Here is a 26,775-nt window from a genome sequence, read left to right on the forward strand (position 1 = left end):
GACAATGAAAAATGACGAAATGAAATGTAAAGCATGTCAGTATAAAAGAGATGGAGAGAGTGAGAGAGAGAGAGAGAGTGTGCAGTAAAGGATTGCCTAAGAAAACACAGAGTTTAAATGGAGATGTCTTGTATGTAAAGTCGTGTTAAAGTGTCAGTAGCTCAGCCGTGACAGTGAAAGACAAAAGTTGCTATAAAAGAAGAAATAGTTTGTATCTTTTCCTCCTTATAGTCTTTTCGCTTTGTATTTTTTTTCTCTAATACTGCATCTGGAGTTTTTCGTTACAAGAAAAAGATGACGGAGATGACGGAGACTTTGAATAGAAAATGTATTGCGCAATGACACGGAAAAGAGTTTATTCGTCGATTATTAAATTGAAGATAGAAAGAGGATGGAAAAAGTTGCGATATATTATATTAATAATGAAGTAGGCGCATGAAAACGAGAAACGCGACAAGCGATGCAGAAATAACAAGAAGCGCGCAGACCTCCAATCACCTCGGAAACGGTTCAATAGGCGTACCCTCTCGATAAATCGATGGGTACGCTAAAGTAATCGCTATCGTTTTGATTTTCGTGCACTGGTATTTGATCCCTTTAGTCCCTTGTCCTGTTTCAGCGGTTGTGAAATGTCAGCCATAATTCCGAACCTGAATTCCAATCTTGTTGCTCTGGAAAGCGCAAATTATTTTTATTGTCCTATTTCCACTTTTTTTTCTTTCTTTCTTTTTTTCTTTTTTTCTTCTTTTCGCTTATTTACTTTGATCTACTCAAGTGAGGAGTGACACCAAAGTGCTTTGAGTCTGTATTCTGATATTTTAAGCTCGCTTAATTAATTCATCCAATTTCTGAAAAGTGCTCTTGGAACATAATTATCTAAAAATGAAGCTTTTATTTCGTGAATAATTAACAATAATTAATAATTCACGATAAGTGGGAACTGATTCAGTTACAGTTTATTCATTTATTGTGAATTCAGGCAAGTTTTTAAAATTAGTTTTCTTTATTTAAAGATTCGAAATCAATAACCGCGCTGGACACAATAACAGAACTCGGTCGAAAATATCCTTTTGAAATTGAATACATATACAATATATATATATATATCTGCAACGATTACATAATCTTTGTCCATGAGACAAGCGTAAAACCGAGTTTGAGCGTATTTTTAGCATAAAAGAACGAAGAGCGGTTCGTTATTGCAGGAGCGTGTTCTCTTGTCAGACGCGACTGACACCGAGCTTGTCACCCTCGACCCTCATCCCTTTTATGACACGTAGAATATATACCTTTTTCCTTTCATCGTTTCTCTCATTTATCGCTTCACTTTTCTTTATACTCTGGCAATTCTTCTCTGCCAAATCCATTTATTTATTCGCAGTATAAAGCAGAGTTAGAACTAGGTGTAATGCATGTTCCAAATTTATATGGCTCGACAATTTATACATTTATACATTCGGACAACATTTCTCAATTGTAATAAATAAATCCAAATGTTTTCAACTTTTACAATTTAACAAACGCATGTTAACATTCGTTCTTACAAGAAAATTCTTAGCACGTACAATTTCTGACAATTATAACTTTTGAGAGCCAAATCTCTTGACAGCTCACTTGAGAAAAGTAAAGAGGATTTGAGTGAATGCCAGAATTCGTGCCAAGACTTGGCGATCTTTTATACTTTATTCTTTAGAGCAATGTCTTGTCTATATTTGTTTGCTCTCTTGCATTTGCTTGCATTGTTTTTTAACCACTCAAAACTGGTTATTTAGGCAGAAAATCAAATGGAAATCAATCCTATGGCTTTTTATCTTTACTGTATCATCTTTACTGTGTCAACAACTTTATATGGGAGAAATTACATTTTTGTTCAAAATAAATTTAGTTAAAAGATATATGAAAATAAAGCAGATTACAACGAGTAATTAGCTAATAATTAGTGAGCAGAAGAAGGTAAGGAGGCACGGTCAGTGGTTCAAATGAGCGTATGGTCAGCCCTATACCCGCAAGTAGTCCAATACAGTCGCGTCAAATGAAGCCACCACAATTAGCAGAGAATGCCTCCACGCACTTTACAACATTTTGCAATTAATTAATTCAAATAATAATTATTGCAAAAGAAATTCTAAACTTCAACTTTATGTTAATTCTAATTTCTAATACAAAACCCTCAATTTTTTCTATTTCTGACATAATAATTTCATTCCAAACAACTAATTCCTAAATAAATATCATAAAATTATTACTTGAAATTATTTAATGAAAATTTTACTTAAATATTTCAAGATTAGTAAAAGATGTTATTTGTTTTTTAAAAAATCAATCCACAATTATTCAAACGATTATTTATGTCAAATGTGAAGCTTTTCGTCCATCGACGATGGACCTCTTCAGACAATATATGGAAACAATGTGGATTTCTTTCATCACATATACAATTCTAATAAAATTTTACAAAACAATCATCATATAAAAAATCTGTTTTTTGCATCCAAAACGTTGAGATCTTTGAAAGGGTCATACTGGCCGGTATTTTGTCCCTTCAAGGTTCTGAACAGGGAACAACACGTGCCTTGATATGACAGAATTTTCAACATTAATTCAATTTTAAAAGAGTCGCATTTAAAATTTTCATAAATAGATGAACTTTAAAAGGTTTCAATTTGAAATTTTAGAAAATTTAAATTTTCAATGAAATTAATTAGAAATTTTTAAAAACTTAGGTTTTTGCAAAATGCTAATAATTCATATTCTTCTTGAAATTAGTTAAATTTGACAATTTGACAAATATATATATTTAATTAATTTTATTAAAAATAATGGAAGTAGAGAAAATTTTAGTTAAAAACATTATTAAAAAATTAAATTTTGGAGAAGTTGCAAATGATTGCAGAAATTCAATTATTTTCAAAAGTAATAAAATTCTTTTCCAAAATTCAATTATTTTTAAAAATTTTAACGAATATCTCGTCAAGAATTCAATTATCTTTATAAATAATAAAATTCTTCTCCAAAATTCAATTGCTTTCCAAAATTTTTCACATATCAATGATTTTCAATATCTACTATATCAATATCTATATCAATATCTATATCAATATCTATATATATATCTATATCAAATATCTACTTAATAACAATATCTACTTAAACAAATAAGTATATTTGCAAATTCTCAAAGAATTTTTTTCAAAAATTATTAAAAATAGTTGATTTAGAGAAAAATTTTAGTTAAAAGTTCTAGGAAATAATAATTGAATTGAAATGATGAAAATAATTTTCAAGAAGTTACAGTAACAATATTCTCAAATGTAAAATAATGATAATACTTTTATAAGTTGTTTAATTTCAAAAAGGTTTGAATTTGAAGTTTTGAAAAATCTTAATTCTTGTGGAAAAATAATAATTAAATATTTATTTAAAAAAGAAGTTATTGTTATTTTCGAATAATTTTAGAATTAAAGAAATTCGTAATCGATTCAATTTTTTGAATTTTTTATATATATACAATTTTCTTATTTGAGAACCTACTATCCAAAAAATGTTGAGACAGACATTGAAACAAAATAGAAATAAAAAAAAAGAGAGAAAATGACAAAAGACAGAAGAGAATTAACGAGAAAGCTGACGAGCATAGAAAATTCTGCGAGGATAGGGACAAAAATCAAAGTTAAATTGTATAAAAGAGGATTGGAGAGGATTACAATTTCGTTAGCTACTTTTTTCTGATATATGATGAGAAAGAGATAAAACTTAATATTTTATATTTGGAATTGTAAAAATTTAAACATATCTAGGTACTATTACATATCATTTTTCACGTAATAGTAATTGTGTATATTTTTTCTTATTTTCTGCTGAATATTATATTTAAATATTTCATTTCTTCAAAAATATAATTTAATTTATAGTTCAAGAAAGGAATAAATTCCATTATCGCATTTTCGTACAATTAAAATTGACTTCTTTTGTAAATTAGATTCAATATTTCTAACAAGACTCTATTTTTTTGTTACAGGTGAGTAGAGCTCTTGATAATTCTCAATACATTAATATTGGTGAGTAAATATTTATAAGCATTGTCAAATTAATTAATAATTAATTTAATTAATTTTGAAGACAGTATTTATTTTGGTTTCAAATTTAAATAATTCGCGGGTTGGTAATAAATGTCTTTTTCAATTCTTCGTTTTTACGAACGTTGCTAACTTGATCTTCACAGAAAAAATTGTTTCAAAGATAGATATACATATAAGAGAAAGAAAAATTAAAAGTTATTTTAATGTAATTATACTGAAGGATTATTTAAATTGCTAAAAACTGTTACTGAAATTAGAAGAGTAAAAAAAGTGTATTCATTGGAATTTACATTTAAAGATTTGTCGAATCAGAAAAGTGTCAGTGTTCTTGTACTCTTAGTAGAAATTCTGTGCAATCCCATCAGTAAAATTAACTTTGCTGCTTCAAGATTAAATTATCAAAAGTTTTACCAGGATTCTCAATCTGACTCACGAGTATCGAGTCGTATCTAAAATAAAGTTAATTTCATTAATTATTCAATAAGTCATTTTGTAAATAAAATTTCAATTCCTAAACAATTCACTCCTCCGCATCAATAAAATTTTTGTTTCGTATCAATTATTCAAGAGTTAAACAAAATATTGCTAGTGTAATATTTGCCAGTGCACTGATAAAGAAAAATATGGATCAATACAGTAGTTATAATTTTTTAATGTAAATTTTTAATTTCCCCACATTTCATAAAAATAAACTTCATACGTCATAAAAAGAAATAATGGCTTCTCATATAATGAGAATATAAAGAATTTTGTGTAAAATCCTATAAATGAAGAAATGATCGTTTAATGATTTGAAACGAGTGCAATTGCATTCGCTGCTAATACAAATTATTATTTAAATAACTTAATTTCCCTTTTGATATATTACAATTATTAATTTGCAAAACAATAAATGAAATGTAGGCACTGGATTAATAGAGCATAATTAAGCTGCAATATTTGGCACGTTTCTCTTTGAATTCAGCTTTTCTGCATGAATTTAATCAGTCGTAATATTGTGTTTTAATGATAACTGAGTCTAGAACAAATACGGGTATAGCCGGGTGCTCCTATGCAAATGTGCGGTTATCAATAAATTATAATAAAGTAACCGCTTATCTCAACCGACGAGGAAATAGCTCTTAAAAAATTCAAGTGCTTCGCGTTCAATTACTAAACCCTCCAATTTGGATAGACTCCAAATTTATACACTTTCATTATATTTCAGTATTTAATTTTTAATCTTTTTCACTCATAGGCACTCTCACATTTCACCAATTTACCATGTATTAAGTAACAAATTTATTTTGAAAAACATAAAAAAAAAAAAAAAGAGTTGTTATTTTTGGCTATGTTCGCGATATTTGAACTCGAGAAGGAAGAAAGAAAGAAAGAAAGAAAGAAAGAAAGAAAGAAAGTACTTGCGTTAGTTGTATTCTAAAGTACAGTCGCCTCATCAATGGATGAAAGGAGGTTGAAAGGTTAGGTGTGGTTTTAATGGAGAACTGGTGACGATCTTGTGTGAGTGTACAAAGTGTTGAACGTGTTCTAAAGCAGAAATGAGTGTACATGTAGGTGTTGGAAGGATAGGGGTCCCTGTGGCCGACCTAAGTGCTATGCGCTTTGATTTGTCGACTTCTGGTTTCGGACATCCCACAGTCTTAAGAACGATTTGCTTTCAAGCCGTCGCCTTCGAATATTAAACCAGTTCCAACTAATTATCAAACTTGAACTATCTTTCATACATACAAATCAACTTTTACATTAATTAAAATTAGTAAAACATTTTACGCTAATAATATTTTTATCAAAAACGTTCAAAGTTGGGATAAGCTCTGAAATTAAAATTAATATACAGTGTATACAGTGTATACAGTGTTCATAATCCGAAAGGGTTTATTCCTGATTAATCAAGTTTATTAGAATTATAATAAAAAAACAGTGTAGTCCGTGAAGAAGAGATGAGGAACAGAAACGTGTCCAGGAAACCGGAAGTGCGATTAAGTGCATTAAGCTTGCAATCAAAGGGTCGGATAATCGAAATACCACATCGGAGAGAGCCAAATGTGGCAACTACACGATGCTGGTGCTAATATTGCTCGGATAGATATCTATACTGAATTCACATTCATTGAAGCGATTGTCGTCTCGCTATAATTGTGCCTGAAAGTCAGAATTCCGCTATAAAAAAGGTTCTTATTATGCTAAACATTTTTTTTTTTTTTTTTTTTTTTTTTGAGGTTCTAAAGTATTTTTTTCTCCTTCTGAACTTCCAAATTGGAGTTACCTTCTATCTCCCACTGCAACCGGAAGTTACTTTTCTTATATTTGCTTCTTCCTCTCTGAGTTCTCGCTTTCTCTTGATTTACCTCGAAGAGAATAGTTCACAGATACATATTTCAGTCGACAAACTACCTTCGGGCTATACAATCGGGAAAGTCGCAAAAGAACGAGTTAAAGAAGCTGAAGGAAATACATTCTATCTTATCTCAGGAAGTCTGTAATAACCAACATTTTTTTCAGTAAACAGAAATATCCAATTAAATAGATGGAATTTTATTCGTATTTTCCCCATTTTTAGGTAAACTACATATGTTTGTTTCATTTCAATTTCAATTGATCAAAAAATATTATTGAAATTAATAATTAAATTAATCTCCGTATTCTTTCATTCATTCTGTCCACTCTCCGCAGTTTGTATGCTTTTGTTCATTCTTCTTTAAAAAATATTGTTTGACAAATCGGAAATATGCAGGTATTTTTTCATGATTCATAATAAAATAATAGAAAATTTAAAAAAAATGATGATTAACAAATGAAAAATATACCCATTTTGTTTATTACATACTTTTTTCTATAACAAATTGAAATTTCGTTTGACTGATCTAAATTATGTAAATTTTTCTTCTTTTTATTTATAAAAAATAGAAAATTGTTAAAAAATTTTGCTCAAGAAATAGGAAATAAATACTTATTTTATGCATAATTTTTATTTCTCAATAATAATATTGTTTACAAACTCATTTTTTTCTTTTGTAAGGAAAACATTAGATATTTCCATTTCTTATTATTTTCGTAGAAAATTCTCAATTTTCATAAATAAATAATTTGCATCACTTCTATTTCTTAATTACAATTGTTAATTATTATTATTTTTCCATAGGAATTAAAATTTTAATTCAAACCTTTCTAAAATTAATCAACTTTAAAAATATTGTTATAAAACATAAAGATAACGATCGATTTCTTCATGTTTTATAATAATTAAAGAGGACTGAGTGCTAAAATCTTTATGTTACTGTAACTTCTTAAAAATTATTTCCATATTCTATTATTATCTAAAATTTAAACTAAAATTCATTTTCAAATAAATTTTTATTGGAAAATTCTACGAGAATTCAATTATTTAAATACAAAAGTAAATCAATTGAATATTTGAATAATTAAATATTTCTTAAAATTTAACTCTTACAAAGAATTTTATTAACAAATTTTTAAATAATTGAATTCTTTTTACCAATTTTCATAACAAATTTTAGAATAGTTACATTTTTCAAGAAATTCGATTAAAATTGTATTAAATTATAATTGAAATTCTGCGATGAGTTTTATTACTTCTAAAAATAATTGAATTGTTGATAAAAAACTTATAAAAAATTTGTAAATATTTGAATTCCTGTGAAATTTTTATTATTTATAAAAATAATGAAATACTTGCTTCCGAACAATTTTATTAAAATATTTGAAAATAACATTGAATTCCTGTGAAAAATTCAAATATTTTTGTAAATAATTAAATTCTTTCAAAGAATTTAAAAAAAACATTTTTTTAAATGATTTATTTTTTCGAGGAATTGAAATTGAATTTTTAAGGGCATTTGAACTTTGATGACGTTTCAGTTTGTGCAAAGCATGTGTGACGTCATCAAGTTTCAAATGCCCTTAAGAATAATTACATTTTTAGAGCAATTGTAAAAGAATTTTATTAAAATTTTTGAAAATAATTGAATTTTGAAAAAGAATTTTTTTATTTATAAAGATAATAATTGGGATTTTGTCGAGATTTTTTTTGTAAATTTTGAACATAATTGAATTTATTCAAAGAATTTTATTACTATTGAAAATAATTGAATTTTTGCAATCATTTGTAACTTCTTCAAAATTCATTTTTTTTAGTATTTTTAATTAAAATTCTTCTATAAATCCATTATTTTCAATAATTAATTAAATATAATATTGACAAATTTAACTAATTTTAGAAGATTTTGAATTATTAAAATTTTTCAAAAATCTAAATTCATTAAAATTTCTAATTAAATTCATTGAAAATTGAAATTTTATAAAATTTCAAATTAAAACCGTTTGAAGTTTATTTATTTATGAAAATTGTAAACGCAACTCTTTTAAAATTTTTTCCAGTACTTTTAAGAAAAATGCCTGACTTTTCCCTGAATTCCCTATGTCAGAATATATGATTATTATAATTATGAGAATATTAAAACTATATATTCCAATTCATATTTTATTTTCATAAAAAAAATTTGAATTAAAAATTTTTACATTCCATTATTTTTAAAAATGCTAATGTTATTAAAAAAAGTGAGCGAGAAGTCATAATGAATGTTGAATGAAACATGAAATTCATTTTACCACTAATAGACGTGGAAATAGTAAATATTTACTTTGAAATTGTTAACTTTTTTCTATACACGTATAAATTTTTACATTCTAATAAAACGAATAATTTATACTTATTTCACTCGTTTATTGACTCTTGTTATTTTCTACAAATGGGAGGCTTTGTTTCATTAATTGAGGTTCAGAGTGAAATTGTATTACTTGTTGAAAATGCATAATTATAATATAATTAGGTGCATCTGAAAAAGATTCGACTCTATGAACTTGTCATCAGAAAATCTCAAACTACAGTCTGTATGAAGAGTACCTACATGGAAAACATTTTCAATATCAAGAATTGAATTGTGAGCTTCCAATGTTGATAGATTGAAAATAAAATTTTCAGAAAATTATAAATTTTTCATTTGGGTATATAGAAGATTTAAATCTGCTGATAAAGAGAATTAGAGTTAAATTTACTTTTATCCACGTATAAATTTCTTGTAGTAAACTGTAAATGTCACGCATTCAGTAGACTTTGACAGTTCGTTTCGCGAATTCCACGACATAGATTTACGTTTCTCCAAGCATTGAAATAAGGATCGACCAGCAGTTAATCACCTCCCCTTTTCCACCCTTACTTAACCCACAGAATGTTTGCCTCTTTGAGAAATCACGGTAAACTTGGCGAATACTTGTTTCAAAGAGAAAAATTAAAACCAACTTGATTAATGTAATTGAAATGCCTCTCCTGGCTTTGAAAATACCTTGGATAAAATTTAGAAATAGACATTTTTAAATTTGTGGAACGGATATATGTAAAATATTAATAGTTGAATTTTTACTTGAATTTAAAATTTTAAATCAACTATTTTTAAAAGTAACGTCAGAATTCGATGCAGGCGATTGGAAAACGAGATCTCACAAGTGAAATTTTATGTCTCTTGTTGGCTGTTCTAGAATTTAGTCCATCAATCCGATTCCTCTTGTTTGGGATTATACTCTACTAAACAAGTTTCGATGTAAATATCTTCTCTAACAATATCAGTTATGTCACGCTTTCGCGAAAGTGCGATTGCATTTTACTCCCATAAATCCATATTTGGCGTCGCTGTCAATTCTTCTTCATTTTTAATGAAGCAATAACGAGTAAGAAACTGAAAAATGCATGTTCAACTCCATTGGAGAGTGGATAGTAAATTGTATCTCTTTACGGTATCAGTTTTCAAATCGATATTGCATTCTTATCAAATACGACTTTCAATTTCTATTCATTCTTATTCAAAAGGATTTTTGATTTTTCTATCATTTTTTGAAATTTGTATAATTAATTCACCCTTATTTCTTCTTTTTTTCAAGAGAATTTTCATTATTACTGCAGTCTTTATATGGGACTTTATTTATACATGGTTATTTCAAGTACATACACAAATACATGTTCACTTTTCATAAGTATGAAGCTTTTTTCTTCTGGCGATTATTATTTGTTTTTTTTTGTCATTTATTTGAGACTCGTCATAAAGAGTATTTTGCCTTAAGAAACTTTCATCTCTGTTTTTTACTCTTCACCTACAGAGAGATATATATATTTCAAGTGCAAGAGAACATAGAGCATAAAAATATACATACAGGGTGTTTTTTAAGCCCAATAACTTTAGTTTTAAACATTTTGCACCAACATACATATTTTAAAAAATATTCAAGAGGTATTTAATCTTATTCTTGTGTATAGTAAGAATTTAAGAGAATATCCATCTAATTTATATTATTGTGTAATTAAATTTTACATTTGATTTCTATGACAAATTTTAGGCAAAAATTGTTTATATCGCATTTAAATATATACCTATATAATTCATTTAACTAAAAAAAAATATATTATGGCTTTACAACATCAGGATTAGGAAAAGTCAACTCTTTTCATGTTGACTTAAAAGTTTCGATTGGTTATACATATAAAATTAAACCAGTTTTACTATTATATTTTCTGCAAAATTTTTTCTTCATAAAGTAATTCAAATTTTTTAAATAAACTTAAAAATAAAATTTCTCTATTATTATATTTAATTTTTTCTACCAACTTAATTCACGTCCAATTTTATAAGTGACTCATAAAAGGCATTTGAGATTTGCAGAAAAAAAGGAAGGAAAAGAGAGAGAGAGAGAGAGAGAAAATAAGTCAGTGAGTGGTCGCAAAGAAAGACGATAATGCTGTAGCTCAAGGTCTATAGTGGGCTGGATAAGAGGTAAAATCATAGTTAATTGAGACTCTTGGAGATTTTTACACTTGAAAAGCTCCATTGAACCTTTTATGAGAATGGTCAAAAATGTAGATTACGAAAAAACTTAACCTCATAATTGTAAAGGACGCAAAAAGTCGTTAAACTGTTATTTACAATCAGAAAGGAAATTTCGAGCTCTTCTCATTACACTAAAACTAGATTTTCGGAAAGTGAAATATGTGAAAAAGAATAAAGACGATATTTCTTCGAATTTGATGTTGAAAATGGAAGACTGTAAAGAAACGATAATACAAAGGAGTAGCTCAGAGACTCCTTTAATTTTAGTATTTATTTAACGAGAGTGTTGCCCTAAGAAAGTTGGCCTCGGCACGAAGGCACTCCCGGGTGAACACAAAAGTGCTATTCAGGGGAGGCACATGGATATACATATGTATATTATCCACACATACTACAAACCTCATATCGATTACTTCTAAACTTGAAAATCTACATGTAATTTAAAGCCAATATTTAGAAAAAAAATTTATTAAAATTAAAATTAAATAATATAATTAAAATAAAACTTTTGAGACATTGTTTTTTACTGCTGTTATTATATTCTTAGTGATTAATTTTTCATGTTGGTTTGAGCAAATTCTTGCATAGCAAAGAGTAACTATTTTTTTGCGTAAGGTTTTTGTAACGAATGATCATCTCGACAAAAGTTTTTTCATCTATATATGTGTATACATACATAAACTAAAAGTACATCTACTTTGAAGTTGCGCCGTTTGAGACATTCGTTTCCCTAGAGGATCTTAAATTAAATTCTCTTACAATGAAGGCAGACGATGTTTCTGTTGTGATTTATTATTACTGTGGGACCGTCTTTTCGCAAACTATACGAGATTTCAAATTAGTAGATGTTGTACATAATACAAGTTGGATATTCTAAGTGTGTATGGTGATTTTATTAATGTTGTAACTTGTGTACATTACAATGTACATAAATCTTTAAAAAATTATGTAGGTAAACTTAAAAAAAGTTGTCTCGAATTACAAAGTTTATCATTTAAAAAAAGATATTTTAAGAGACATTTTTTGACATGATTTTCTTTTTTTTTTTTTTAATATTACATTTGTAATTTCCCTAAAAATTATGAGATCCACATTGAATTTTTGGAATTTGTGTGAAAATTCCAGGTAATCTAGAGAAAATTTGCTGTTGGAATTTTCATAGAATTTCAAGGTGGTTCTTTTCTTTCAGTGGGATTTCTCACTACACGTTTGGAGACTGAGCATTTTCAACGTGTCACGAAATCGTCTTGATTTATGAGTTTCGGTGAACCGAGCACTGAACAAATTAAAGACTTGCTACTCCGTGTTTCATTTATTGCCTATATCTGTCTTCGTTGTATGTATTTCTTTTCTCTATCCTATTTTACACTTTTTCTCTATTGCCTTTTTTGTGTCAGTAATATTATCCGTCACTAAGACAGTGCAGGAGAGTACTATATATTTTTAAAATTGTTCTTTTCCCAATTGTAAACAAGTTTTCAACATTGAAATCACTCCTAATGCGTTTTAAATGTTGAAAAATGAAATAATTGAACAGCGAATGAATCTCAGGCATCATCGTCTCTTCATTTTTTATTTACAATGAATTTTGGTAGACAGGAAACTTTTAGCATCTTTATTGCGATATTTTTGAGAAAATTTCCGAGAGCTCTGTACATATTTACACAGCGAACTGTTGTTTGTGCCTTTTTCTGCGATCCGACCTTCCAGGACATTTCATCTTCAACTTTCTCCTTTGCCGCTAAGGTATAGTGGTAGAATCAGCTTCCGCCTTGGCATTAAACATTCAAAGGCGCGGTAAAAAAGAAGATGCATTTGCATCCCGCACTGCGACTGCGGATCCGTGGAAAAACATAAATAATTCAAAAGTTTTTATGCGACTGGGGAACGAAGAGGATAGAGGAAGTGAGAGCGTTTATTTTGGAGCAAGGGATGGAAGCACGTGCCAGAGAAAGAGAGAGAGAGAGAGAAACAAAAGCGAGTGGTGAGAACGGAATGGTTAGACAGGCGTAGAAAAAGAGACTTGGCGAGCGACGAGCCAAATTGTCAAATAAACGCAGAAAAATGCTGATACAGGCGCGTCGGAAAAAGTCGCTACAGTCGGACAGAAACCAACGAAGCGTTGAAAATTGAGATGAGAATTAATATGGTCGCACTGTGACTACGATACTTGGATGCAGGATGCCGATATTCAGTTTATTACTATTGGCTAATTTTACTATTATTACTATTGTTTTCTCAATAAAGTCGTTTGTGTATGAGAATAAATTTAAAGTAAATGTTTTTAAATTTCCACACACACACACACACACACACACACTAATATAACAAGTCTTCTTTTTTTGGAATCTAAACCTGTTCTACTATTATCCAACTTTAATAACACCAAACATTAATCGAACGAAATGCATTTATTGAAAAATCTTGTTGAATATCAAATAGAATTATTGAGGTTTATAAAGTTTATTGATCCTCGGAGTTGGAACGAACCCACAAGAATGCTGGAGTTCCAAAACTAGCTTCGACAGCATTCCAAGGTGCAATTATTGCTTTCCGGAATATGCCAGTGTAATTTTGGAATATCTTTGGGTCAGAACTAACTGGTGTTTGGAATATCGAGGTTCGATTTAGTGGTAAAGTAGTTTGAGATATAAATCTGCTTGATAACTACAGGAACCACAGTGCCTTGAAAATTCTAAGACTTTTGAACCCATTAACTGGGTTATTGTAAAATATTTCATACATTTTAATCAAGTTACAATGTTACATTTTAAAGTTTGCTATATTCCTTCCCCTGTAATTTTCAGCTAAACATTTTTTCGCTGCGACACCTTTGTAGTATTCATTGTCTTTATACTCGTTTGCATAAAGTAAGCTAACTCGGCTTTTAATATACGCAAATGAAGTTATGCTCCGGAACTAATCATATTTGCATGTGGAGCAGCAATATCCTTTGAGCCCTACCTTACTTATTAGAGAGAGAGAGAGAGAGAGAGAGAGTCATAGGGAAATTTCATGTCACAACTGACCGATAAAAATGAAGATGTGCTTAAGAAACTGTGGACGAGTAGAATTTTTTAAGAATCTAAAAGCTTTTAGAACCCGTGTGGAAAATGAAAATTGGTCCTAGCCAGGTCCTACCTATTTTGCCCTGTTAATAGCTTGGTCCTAGGTTGGCAGTGTAGGTTGGACCAACAATGGGTGGTGATGCGATTCTAGCCTGGTCCTAACTTGGGAGCCTAGTTAGGACCAGTTTATGGGTCCATTTTAGGACCTAGAAAGGACCATCTCAGACAGTATTTTCTATTTCATTATAATTTTAATTAGTTAATAATATTTGTTAAAGAAATAACCTAAATTATTAATAATAAGTATTAGTTTTAATTAATTATTATTTTTTTCAATTAAGTGATGACCAAAAGCGAATTCATAAATAATGTTAGTATATGTAGAGATTAATATATATTCCTCTAATATATACATTAAAAATTATAAAAAAATTAGAAATTTGTTAATTAAATTATTTTACAGTATATATAATCATTAAATTGCATACTTATACGAATACAATGCAGAAAAATCGGAATAAACGCAAACCTAAGAAGTAAATAAAATCTAACGCACGCGGGAATCGAACCTACGACCTACGGACTACGAGACTAACGCTCTAACCACTATGCTAATGAAACTAGTTGAGATCAAAATTTTTATTGTCAGTGACTTGTGGACTTGCTTTTGATGATTCAATATAGTAATTATTGACACTAATACACAATAATAAATAAAAAAAATAGTTTAACAACAACAATAATAATAAAATAATATCCAAATATAAAAATTCAAAAATTAATATTTTTATATTATATCAAGAAAAAAAATATCTATACATTTTCGTTAAAAACAGGTTTTTCATTGTTCTCAATCATTTTTAACATTAATTTCTTGGTCTAAAAAAAATATTCGTCTTTTGGACTAGGAAATTTTTCCTAATTAATTAAGCGGGTAATCCACTTTTTAAAAAAATGTCAAAAAAATTTATGTTAAAAACACGTTTTTCATTATTCTAAATCATTTTAAGCATTAATTTTTTGTTGCAAAAAATTTGTTAGACTTGGACTTAGAAATTTTTGCTAATGAAACTAGGAAGCCCAGGTAGGTCCTGGGTTGGACCTGGGTGGGTCAGCCCACATTCGAATTGCAATATCTCTTAGTGTTTAGCACCAACTTAAACGAAACTTAAAATCAGCGAACGAAATTAGAAATATATTTTACTAATGATAATTATATTGCAGTCTGTATCTGTTTAAATAAATAAATAAATTTTGCTGTTTTATTAACTTTTGTAACAAATTACTTAAAAATTTGCAGTTTTTTATCTAACTTCGCGATTATTACACTTGAGTAGTGAAATATGAAGATAATTTATAATTTTAACAATTCAGCATTTGTTTAAACAAAAAATTGTTGTTATTTATTAATTCTTAAGACAATAAAGCGTCTAGACACTTGTAGTCTTTTAAAATTTTGCAATTAACTAATCTGAGTATTTACTTATTGCAAAATTAGAAAAAACTGCTAGTTTCTAGGTTGATTGTGTAAAAAGTTAGTAAATAACAATTATTTGTTTAAACAATTGCTGAATTAATAAATTAATAAATTAACTTTATTTTATAGTATTTGTATAATTTTCTGATTTATGTCAAACAATAAATTGTTTAAACAAATATGATTATCAATTAATTTTATAAATATTAATTGAGAATATTTATCAATTTCTACATGTTTTTCATGTATCAATTTTGACACTTTATTTTCCTAAAAATTTTTCTAAGTCATAACTGGATCTCCTAGCTAGTACCAAGTTAGGACCAGCCTAGGATATATAAAAAGGGGTTGCCAAGTTAGGTCCAAGCTAGGGCCAATAATCATTTTAGGCATAGCATGGTGATTTCTACACGGGAAGAAAGAAATTATATATACGCGTATATTAACATTTCATCTTCATTTTAACTTAATCATGAATTAATATCTATCTCTTTTTAACTTTCTCAATATTCTATTACTTGATGTACAAATAATCCTTTTCAATCCTAAATAACAAATACTAACAAATTCTTTCTTTCTTTCCAGAAGAACTCGAATATTCCTATCCTCGATGATTGGAATACTAACAACCTGCTTCCCTACTAACAAACATCCCGCAATTGACAGCGAAGAATTTCTAATCGAAGTGTCATTTAAGGAGCAAACAAGATTTCTCCCATGATCATGCAAAGGAGGGAAAATGCGCCGGACCAGCAGCAACAACCTCAAGCTGGATTTAACGGACAACACGCCAGGTAGCTCGTCCACGTTGCGCCTGCCTAATTTGGTGGAGCATGCCGAGAACTCGGTCCGTGGTGCCGGCGAGAACTTGAGCAGCAAACTGCCGAACGTAGTGGAAGGTTCGATGGACTATGGAAGCGAGCGAAGGTCATCCCGATATTTGGAGTACGACCCCAGCAAGTCTTACCAAGATGGTCAGGCAACTGGAAATTATGGTGACATGAATGCCGCCGATCGCAATTACTCATCGCGTACCTTGGACCGAAAATTACCATACGACCGAGACACTTTGGAGAGGTATGACAACAGAATATATCCCGAGGAAAGCTTGAGATATGAGAGAAAGGCCGAGAGAACCTACCAAGAATCCGATCTTGACGTTCCTTATCGAAGATATTCCAGAGACATGACTGATTACGAATACTCCACGAGGTACGCGGAAGAAACTTTGAAGCTCGAACCGAAAAAAGAGCATTCTCATCAGAGCAAGGATTATGAGATATCGAAGGGTTATCAGTCCGGTGTAAAAACGCACGATTCTTCCTACGAACTCGCTTCCTCCAGTGCTCAAGACTACAGAAACTATGACGGCAAATATCACTCGGTTGGTAAAATGTATGGCACGCTACCAAGATACGAGGCTTCTGCAGGAAAATCCTACGACTCGAGTTATGAAAGCGGAGGAAGGGTGTACAATTCCAATCCCAAGTACGACGCCTACGACACTGGAGTTAAAACTCACGATCCTGCCAAGTACCAACTTACCAGTTCGAAAAGTTACGAACGAACAAAGTACGAGTCCTCGACCAGATATCAGGATAACTCCAGGTCGCAAGATCCGACTCTCAAAATTGGCCAAGGTTCCTCTTCATCCGCTGCCTACGCGAGAAATCAAAATTCCGACAGGACGGAAAAAAGTGGAAGGAACGAGAAGGGCGATGCTAATTCAGAGAAAATGAACGGATACAGAAAAAATAATTTCGAAGCTTACGGCGTTTACTCCGATCCCGAGGATGATCACGGATTTTTGGCAAATAAAAAAACGCCTCAGTACTCGTACAAGGGGGTGATGGTTAATGTCAGTGGAGAGTCGACAGTGGTGGCGCAAAAAAGGACCAAAGAAAATATACAAACAGAAATTCAAACAAATCCCTGGTGCAAACCTACCATTCTTCTCCTTCTTTTGGTCTTACTCGTCGTCATTTTCGTCCTTGTTGCAGGAATTCTCTTATATTTCAATTGTAAGTAACATTTAATATTATAAAATACTTTTAGGCGACATGTTTCTGTCTTCTAGTTTTATAAACTAAACTTGATATGCTTAGCACGTAGAACACTTGACACTTGCTTGGAATTACAATGCTTTTCACAATAATAGAAAAACCCTAAAAAAAGTGGACAACAAACAATAAAATAAACAATAAAACAATAAAATTTAATTCAAGCTGAAAGCATAAACTTCAAAAATCCGCCACATGTCAGTAAAGTCAGTGAAGTCAGGGAAATGTCAGTAAATCCAAATTCTTGTCAGTAAAGTCATCAGGGAAATGACAGGAAGAATTATAATTTCAAATATGGAAAATTATTGAATTTTTAAAAATTTTAATGAAAAATCTTTAAAATTAATGAAAATTAGCTTCCAATTTTTAAAAATTCAATATTTTCAGGAATTTTCAATTACATATTTCCAAAAATTCAAATACTTACAAAGAATAATAACATTTTAAAATTATTTTTAACAATTTGGAAAAGAAAATCATGTTCAAAATTTTTAATTGAAATTAATTAGTTTTTTTAAATTATAGAAAAATTTATTTAAGAAATTCAATTATTTTTAAAAAATTAGGTACATTAAAATATTTTTAAAAACTAATTCTTAGAATTGTTATTTATTTTTTTTTTAAGATTCAATTATCTTCGAAAAAAGTAAATAAAAATTTATAAAAATTTACTGTTCTAAATTTGTTACAATTTCTGAGAAATTATGGTCCTAGTTGTAATTAAAATTCTTAAAAAATTTTATTTTGATTCTTATTTTTCAAAAATTCAACTATTTTTAAAAGATTTTATCAAATTTCAATTGTATGGAAATTTTTTAATTGTATATAATTAAAAAACTATTAACTTTAAAAAATTGTTTAAAAATATTTTTAAAAAATGATTTATAAGAATTTCTTTTTTATAAGTTTTAGAAAATATTACATATATCTTAATAACAGTTACAATTTATTTCAAAAAATTGAGTTTTTGTTTTTAATTAATTGGATTCTAGAAGAACTTTAGGAAAATTATTTTAAATAATTGATTAAGAGATGAAGTTTAGTAGAAAATTGTAGAAAATAGTTAAATTCAGGAAGATTTATAATTATAAATTTTAGAAATTATTAAATTTATAAATTTCACTCATTTTCCGTAAACTCTCATATTTTCCTGTAAAAAGAAACTTGTCAGGGAAAATAATTTTAATGTCAATAAATTGTCAGGGAAATTGATAAACTGAAACTTGTGACCATCCTGAAAAATAAATTTCTTCATACAGGATTGAAAATTATGAAAAAACTAAATTGATCTAAAAGAAAAAATTTAATTTGTTACTATTATATTTTTATGCTTTAAAAACCAAAATAGCAAAAATGCTTTTTTATTAAAGGTAAATAAATGATGGAACATTTCAATGAGCTGCATTTAAATGAAGCCAAGGATCCTTGTTGCCTAATTAAAATTCCGCTTTGAAACGTTTGACTTAATTGAATCTCAAGTTTGGATTTAATTAAAATCGAAAAAAAGGATTAACACAATTGACAGAATAGTATTCAAAATCGTAAACATTATTTGTAGAATAAAAAGTTTTATTTTCCAACGAAAATTTCCATTAAAAATAATAATCTCTTAAGTATATAAGCAATGGGGTGAAATCAATTTTTGTCTTCTTTCGAACAGAAAAAATTAGTAGCTTTTGACTAATTGAGATTTGGGAAAAAACGTTTGTGATTGTTACCAATCTGCATGGCTGTGTCCCTAAATCGAATTTCCGAGAATCCCCTGGAAAATCCCAGAGACAACAGTTTGTCTGAACGCGTTTCTCTGCTATGGAGAATCTCGTGAACAATACCAGAGCTGATTGTGGAGTGCTGGGGCGAAAACTTGACCCGAAAATAAACCGAATCGCTCAGATGCTGCCAGTACTGTTGGTCTGGTATTGTGAGTAGGTATAGCCAGTTTTGTCGAATGTTGCCAAATTCTACCATTCCGAAACTTAGTTTCATTGTGTGGAAAAATTTATAAAAAAAAGACAAACACCAATGTTAGATTTTGGGATTAAAAGTTTTTTGTTGGATTAGACTACGTTTGAAATCAGTGTTAATTCCCAGGAGTTTTAATTCCTAGGAGGGGCTAGCTTCTGAAAAAGAGTGTTTTACAAATTATAAGTGACCCAAGGAAGTTTGAATTAAAAAAGTTTTTTGGTTACACGGTTGTCACTCGTTTTCTTAAGTTTTTTAATTTGCGCGAGTTTGCTCCTCGTTTCTTTCACGGTCGACAAGTTGAACATGAAACAACTTTCAAGAACAATCCTCGAAAACAAGGATTTTTTTCGGAAAATACATCATTGCTTCCCCGCAAGTGTAAATTCCCGATAAACAAATTAGCAAAGATAACTTGACGTTACTGTCTAGTGTCTACGTCTAGTATCTAGTTTCTTATTACCTCTTTTCGGAGGTAAGACACAACTGTTTCTACTTGCTTTTTGTGGAGAAAAGTTTTCAGGTTCTGGCCAAGTCCTCGCCAAATGAGAAGCGATGTAAAAAAGTAAAGAAGAGAGAAGAGAGAACCTAGGAGAAAGTAAACGTGAACTGAAGAGAGGGGGTGCAAAATCTGAGAGGGTGAGTGAGGAAGACAGACGAAAAAGAAAGAGCAAGTAAAAAGGGATTTATCGGTGCTAGACTTATTAACTCCCAAGGAGTTAACATTAATTCTCCGGTGAACTCGCTTCGCGAAAACTCGAGCAATCTCAGTCGATCGACATAGACTTCCCTTTACTTCTTTTTACCTAGTTAGAAGAATTTATTTAGACGGTTCATTTCGGTTCGGATAAATCCCCTATATAGAAAAAGAAGACGTAAACCCAAAAGAACTTAATGGTTCTATTTTCCACATTTGGAACTTTTATGTACACATCTATTGATCAAATTAAGTTTCGCTACAAAAGTACAAATTTCGCAATAATAATAATATACCTCTTTTCAGAGATAAACAAGATTTTTAAAGAAAATTAGCCGTCAGAAAAGCTTTCATTAATCATAATATTAGGGTTCAATAAAGAGAGAGTTTTGTAGGCATGCCGTGTGGTTTATTTGACCGTGAGAATTACAGTTGTAAAAGAAGGGTGGAAAAAGCTCGTGTACAAGAGTCATTGTCCCTTGAAATGAGGCAATTAGGTGTTTCTTCCTTTCTTTCCACACACACTCACTTGCATGTTCCCAATTTTTTCACCTCCGACTTTACGCAAAACATTTTTGTGTCTTGCATGATTTTCATTAATTTCATTCCAAGTAGTTAAGGCAAGTTTATACGCAGACGATAAATTACTAACAAAACAGTCCACCTGCTTTTCTCGATAAAAGTTGTGAATATTTCCTTAAATAAATTTTACAAAAGAAAATATTTTTTTAGAGTACATACACGAAAGTTTTCTTCTGAATTGTAAAAATTTAATATTTTTCAGTACTTTTAATAAATTTTATCTTCATAAAAAAAATTTGAATAATAAATTTTTACGTTCTATTACTTTTAAAATTGTTAATTTTATTTGAAAAGGGGATAGCTAAGAAATTATTCTTTAAAAGTGTGCCTTAATTTGTTAATTTTAAAAAAGACGATAAATTTTGAAATGCTTTGATTTGAATAAAGGGGATGATGTTTATAGTTAAAAAAATATTGATTATTTAATTATGTCTATCGTAAATTTTATATCATAAAATCTGTTATGGCCCATTCAAGCATTACGTATAAGTACCAGCAGTACCAGTAAGAGTTTTTTACGCTTTTCGCCGAAACGTTGATATTGTTAGTATCATATATAGCGCTTTGGAAAAACAGTATATTATTTTTCTTAAATTATTATCAGTCGATTTTATTAACTTTCGCAGTCTGATGGACCTTTAAAAAATACTCTTTAAAACACAATTGGTGATATTACTGAATATGTAATTAAATTAAAAGTAAAAGATATGGTTAAGGTTTGATCGGGAATAATGGAAAACTCTTTGCTTGATGCTCATTTTAATATGAGTCGCAGCATCTTTAATCCTGGAGGCAGCAGTTGAGCTTCACTGAAGCTAGGGGCTTGCTTGGGAATGAGGACGAAATGGAGAAACGCCGGGAACGCTCATAAAGCCAGATGCGAACACGTGCCGTACATACTAAATAATCTAAGAGAGAGAGAGAGAGAGAGAGAGAAACGGGCAGCCTCTGTATCCCTCCCTAACTCATTGGCTTGTGCTTTAATCTTGCTTGTGATTAACACCAAATAGACATTTAATAGTCTTTAATCGAAATACTATTTTTAAGGGTCAATAAATTTTAAAGTATTAGCCATTTCGCAGAATGAAAATATGACCAAAAAAAGTATAAATTAACATTATAAAGAAGAACATTTTTTTTAAGTTTCCAACTTTGAAAGAGAGTTGAAATGTCTTCTCGATTTTTTAAAGGGTTTTTAACTTTTTGATTTGAAATTTTCCGGCACAGCTTTTCTTTTCTCTTCAATTCCAGTTTCTGTCAAGGTAACGACGAGGTATAAAATTCCTTTGAAAAACGCACAGAGGCACCTTGTTAGTTGTGTAACCCAAGTTATCGACTCAGGTTTCTGTGAGAGTTTGAAAATTTCAACGCTGACTCAAGTACCTCACATCCCATCGTTATTTTTTTCAAACTGTTATACAATTCTTTTTAATTTGTATGACTTCTTCTTAATAACTCAGTGAACTGATCGTTTCTCATTTTCCTCCTTATATTCGAATCGTAAAGATGAAATAAAATTTTCTGATAACAAAATTATCGAGAATTGAAATTAATTCTAATTTCCTCTTTTTGATTAAACAATTTCAGTTGAAGGCCCAGTAAAAGAGCTTCTTTTCTTGTAAAGAAAGATGAATTATGTAAACAAATTAATTGTAACTATAGGATAATTATACTTGAATTTTCATAAAAAGAATTTTTTTTTGTCGTCGAAGCTTTTTTTGCGTGCAAGTTTTTGACCATATATTTTAAGTATAGTATACACTGTCAAAAATCTTTATATATGTGAAAACGCCAACGACGTGATCACGAATCTGGGAGCAAAAGTTTCCTCATTTTTCGCGTGCGGATAGTCCAAAGTTTTTCCTGAAATATCGAGAGAATCAATCGCTCGCACGAGTGCAGATCTTTTCCTTCTTCGTAGAAATTCCCCACTCCAGAAAATATTTCACTCCTCTTGCTTTTTACATTTCACCGTAAAAAATAATGAGTTTCCCGTAAAAAGTCCACAGCACACCATTTGTCCTTGACGCCATCGGCAAACTTGATAAAATATATTTAACATTCATTTAAAAAGACGGTTTGTTTCGTTTGAAAATTAAAAAAAATGATTCAATCCATTTTCTTTACAATAGTGGATTATATTATAAGACTAGAAAGTTTGGCATCGCGTGAAATCATAGCGAAGTGAGAATTTTTCTTAATTTTTAAAACATTATTGATAATATTTCCGTGGAACATGCAATTTTCGTACCTTAGCTAACTTATTTTGTTTGCTGGTTAGGGGAGAGTGGGGCAAAATGGGGTACCTTTTTGAAATTGGCTGTTTACAGAGAACCAAACGAATAAATCGATTCAGCTGAACTTCAGAATTCTTCTTTGTACACTTAGCTTTGAGGAAATTATGATAATAGCGGAGAAAAAAATTTTTGAAAGAACTTATATTGTATTTTCTGAGAAAGTGCTAAAATCCCATTTTGCCCCACCCGTGGGGCAAAATGGGGTGTCATCAAATAACTATACAAAACATGGAATATTTTTTCAAAATTCATTAAATTCTTGTTGCATGAGATTATAAATACAAACAAAAAGTAGGATTCTTTATTACTATGAAAAAACAAGTAATATTTATTGGAATTTAACAAAAAAACATCTATATTGCAAAATATCGATATATCGATAATGAAACATCGATGGTATAAATTTCCAAACAAAAATATTGATTCTTCTGCAGGAAACCTTTAAATATGCATAATATAATGTTTTTAAATATAGTTTTAATGAAGCGGCGTATCTTCCGGCATGCCCCACACTTAGGTACCCCATTCTGCCCCACACTGCATATTAAAACAAAATGCAATGTTTACAAGTTATTGTAAACAATTAAACAATCTATTCTATTGGAAATTACTCTAGAATAAGTACTGAAAAAGATACCACACTTGCCAAATTAAATGCATTATCCCAAAAAGTTTGGTAAGCACTTTAATTTTGAAAAAAATTCATATTTTTTTTGCTTAAAACTTAAAAGTTGTATAACTTTCAAAAAAAAATTTTCTTTGGAGTGTCTTCATAATTAATAACAGTTTCTTATCAACATGAATGATATATGTCGAGGGAAAAAAAATTAAAAGTACCTATCATGGAAAAACAGAGGTACCCCATTTGACCCGCCTACCCCATTTTGCCCCACTCTCCCCTACTTATGCGCTTTTACTATTTTTTTATGTAGTCATTACCATGAAAAGTCAGTAAGAAATAAAAATATCATTAAAGTTCTTCTACTAAATCGAATAGATAAACTATAATATAAAACTATAAAATATAATAATGAATGCACAAAAAAGCAGTATTTTTTTTAGTAATATTTACATTCATACCTACATTTTGCATGTAACAAGTATAATAGTAAAATATCATAAATAATACTTTTGTTAAGTTTACATAATATGTTTTTGTTCAGACTAAAAATATTTGACGAATATTATCTATTTTTTACAGACATGTCTTATAAGCCACGACATCCAGTTTTGGAGGGTGAGTCATTTTCTTCAGTATTATCATAGTCATGAAAAGTTTTTATAAACCTATTGCAGTTTCGTATTTTAACAATTATTATCCTGCAATATAGATATTATAAATTTTATTTTCATGTATAAGCTATTGCATGAGCTTTTATTGAAATTGAAAAAAAAAGAATTGAAACACAATCTTTGCTCTTTTGTTGTAAAAATGCTGTTTCATTCCACTGAATAAACGAGCGATATTAGAGAGAGAACGGGTGCAGTAAAAATTTCCCAAAAATATTCGGACGTTGTTACTATAAATCGCTGAGTCCTGCCGTTCGTTTCACGTTGAAAAAAGGAGCAACAGTAAGAGCTCGGGGATCAGTGAGCCAAAGAGCGAGAGAGAGAGAAAGCACTGGAAAAAAGGAGGGCAGTAAATTACGAAAAAAAAAAATTTCGCGTACAATAGTCGACGAGACCGAAATTTTTAAAACATACGCGAAATTTCAAATTTATTAAAATTTAAAACGCTAGTAATTTCTGTCCATAAAATATAAACACTTTAATTTTTAATTTTTTTCGAATAAAACCAATACAATTATTAGGTGCAATAGAAATAAATCTGAAATATGTATAGTAAAAAACGACAAGTACTGTCAGTATCAGAATTGAAAGTAATGAAAGATATCATATTTTATTAATACAAAATGTCCAACCACTCATCGGGTGGACGTAAATAAATTTACATTTTAATACAAAAAATAAAAGTTCTCACAGGATGAATTAATTGAGTAGACAGTTCGATAGTAGTAATAATGTTTTTTCAAATATTTTTTCAACATGTACGCTTTTATTAGTATTAATATTTTAATTTTAGTTGATAAACTCTGATGACGACACAATTTTTTTATTGAATTTCATTACTGAAAATAATTATATTAGGAAAATTGATTTTATTTATTTTTGCTCCAATACAAATACAGCTTCCATTAAAGTTGCCTCAGGTGTTAAAGTGTAATAAAAAGACAACCAAACGAGAAGGCAAAGCTTTCTTGGCTAGGACATTCGACGGCATCGATTCGCGGAAACAACGTCATAAAGAACACTAAGTCGCCTTCCAACTTGATAAAAAGTTCCTCGCCCTACGCACATCTAATATTGAGAATGGAATAACGAAAATTTCTAGTACGTCGTAAATTTTTTCATTTTATTACATCTCATCTAGTAGGGATCCTTTCTTTTGCAATACAGAATTTTGCTAAAAAGAACCATGAAATGTCAGTAAAAATATGACTAAGGCTTTCTTGAATCGAATAGATAAAGACTAATGAATGCGCATAAAATTGAAATCGTAATATTTTATTATATTTATATTAATGTCTGATTTGAAAATTCATCTCAAAAATAATTTTCTTTTCAATCTTTGTGTTGACATTTCATTCCTTATGTTGACAAATTTTTATTTGCACGTAAATGACGTGAAAATAATATGCATTCAAAGTATTTTTTCTTAGAAATTCGCTATTACTAATATTATGTTAATTTTGTAAATTATCATTTAGTTTAGTAGAATAAAAATAAGAAACCAATAAAGAAAAGAACGTGAGAGTGGTTTGAACTTTAATTTGTTAATGTGATTTCTAACTAATTGAGAACTAGTCCCAGGACAATCTATGCTCTTTTTTTTGACACGACCTTAAATTACTAGAGAAACAGCAATGCTAACTCTCGCAAGCAAACAGTGTGACTGAATCATGGCCTCTTGAGATTCAGTGATTTACGAACAACGACTTGGATGTAGAGACCTGGCAATATGATTTACGTTATAAATTGTCCTCAATTCCTTATGAAACTTTTTTTTTAACTGAACTTGGTAAATTAGTAAATAAATTATTATTATTAATAATATTCTTATCAATATAATATTTTGAAAATTCTGGCACAGTTTCAATCATAATAACGTACAATTTTAAACGAATCAAACCCTTGTATTTGAAGGGAATATTTTTTTAAATTAATAAATATTTTAAATTTTTTGAGAATAAAATTTCATAAAAATTATAAATCGAATGAAATTTTGTATGCATTTTCGTCAATAATTGAAATGTAAAAATGAAATTGATAACATTTTTCCATTCAGTCGACATATATTAAATTGAGAATATAAATTTGCTTATGTATAATTTACTCATTCTATACATAAATCATTGTGCTCATTTGTAAATTTATGCTTATCTATGTATATTATCCGATATTATAACATGATCAAATCCCTGCATGTCAGTGAAGGGGATTATTTTATAATAACGATAATAGTTATACATGGATACATACATGAAATATAAATAGAAATGATTTATTATGTAGAAAAATGAGAATATCTATCATTTATTTAGGTACCTATGTGACAAATTTAAATGGCATTTTTTTTATTATATAGAAAAAAATTAA

General features: G+C 29.4%; 1 protein-coding gene across 10 annotated transcripts in view; it reads left to right on the forward strand.

Moving 5' to 3' along the window:
* The window catches only part of LOC122512123 (agrin-like), a 196,109-nt gene that overhangs the window by 74,728 nt on the left and 94,606 nt on the right, over positions 1-26,775 (forward strand). For 5 of the 10 annotated variants that reach the window (XM_043627777.1, XM_043627778.1, XM_043627776.1 and 2 more), the window contains exons 2-3: positions 16,106-17,541; positions 24,320-24,355. In XM_043627777.1, coding sequence (XP_043483712.1) covers positions 16,260-17,541; positions 24,320-24,355 — 1,318 coding nt within the window. In that variant the 5' untranslated portion in view covers positions 16,106-16,259. The remainder of the gene's footprint in view (positions 1-16,105; positions 17,542-24,319; positions 24,356-26,775) is intronic. The other 5 variants (XM_043627784.1, XM_043627782.1, XM_043627783.1 and 2 more) reach the window with 1 other exon arrangement.

This window comes from Leptopilina heterotoma, unplaced genomic scaffold (assembly GCF_015476425.1).
Source record: "Leptopilina heterotoma isolate Lh14 unplaced genomic scaffold, ASM1547642v1 Lhet_95, whole genome shotgun sequence".
Taxonomy (NCBI): domain Eukaryota; kingdom Metazoa; phylum Arthropoda; class Insecta; order Hymenoptera; family Figitidae; genus Leptopilina; species Leptopilina heterotoma.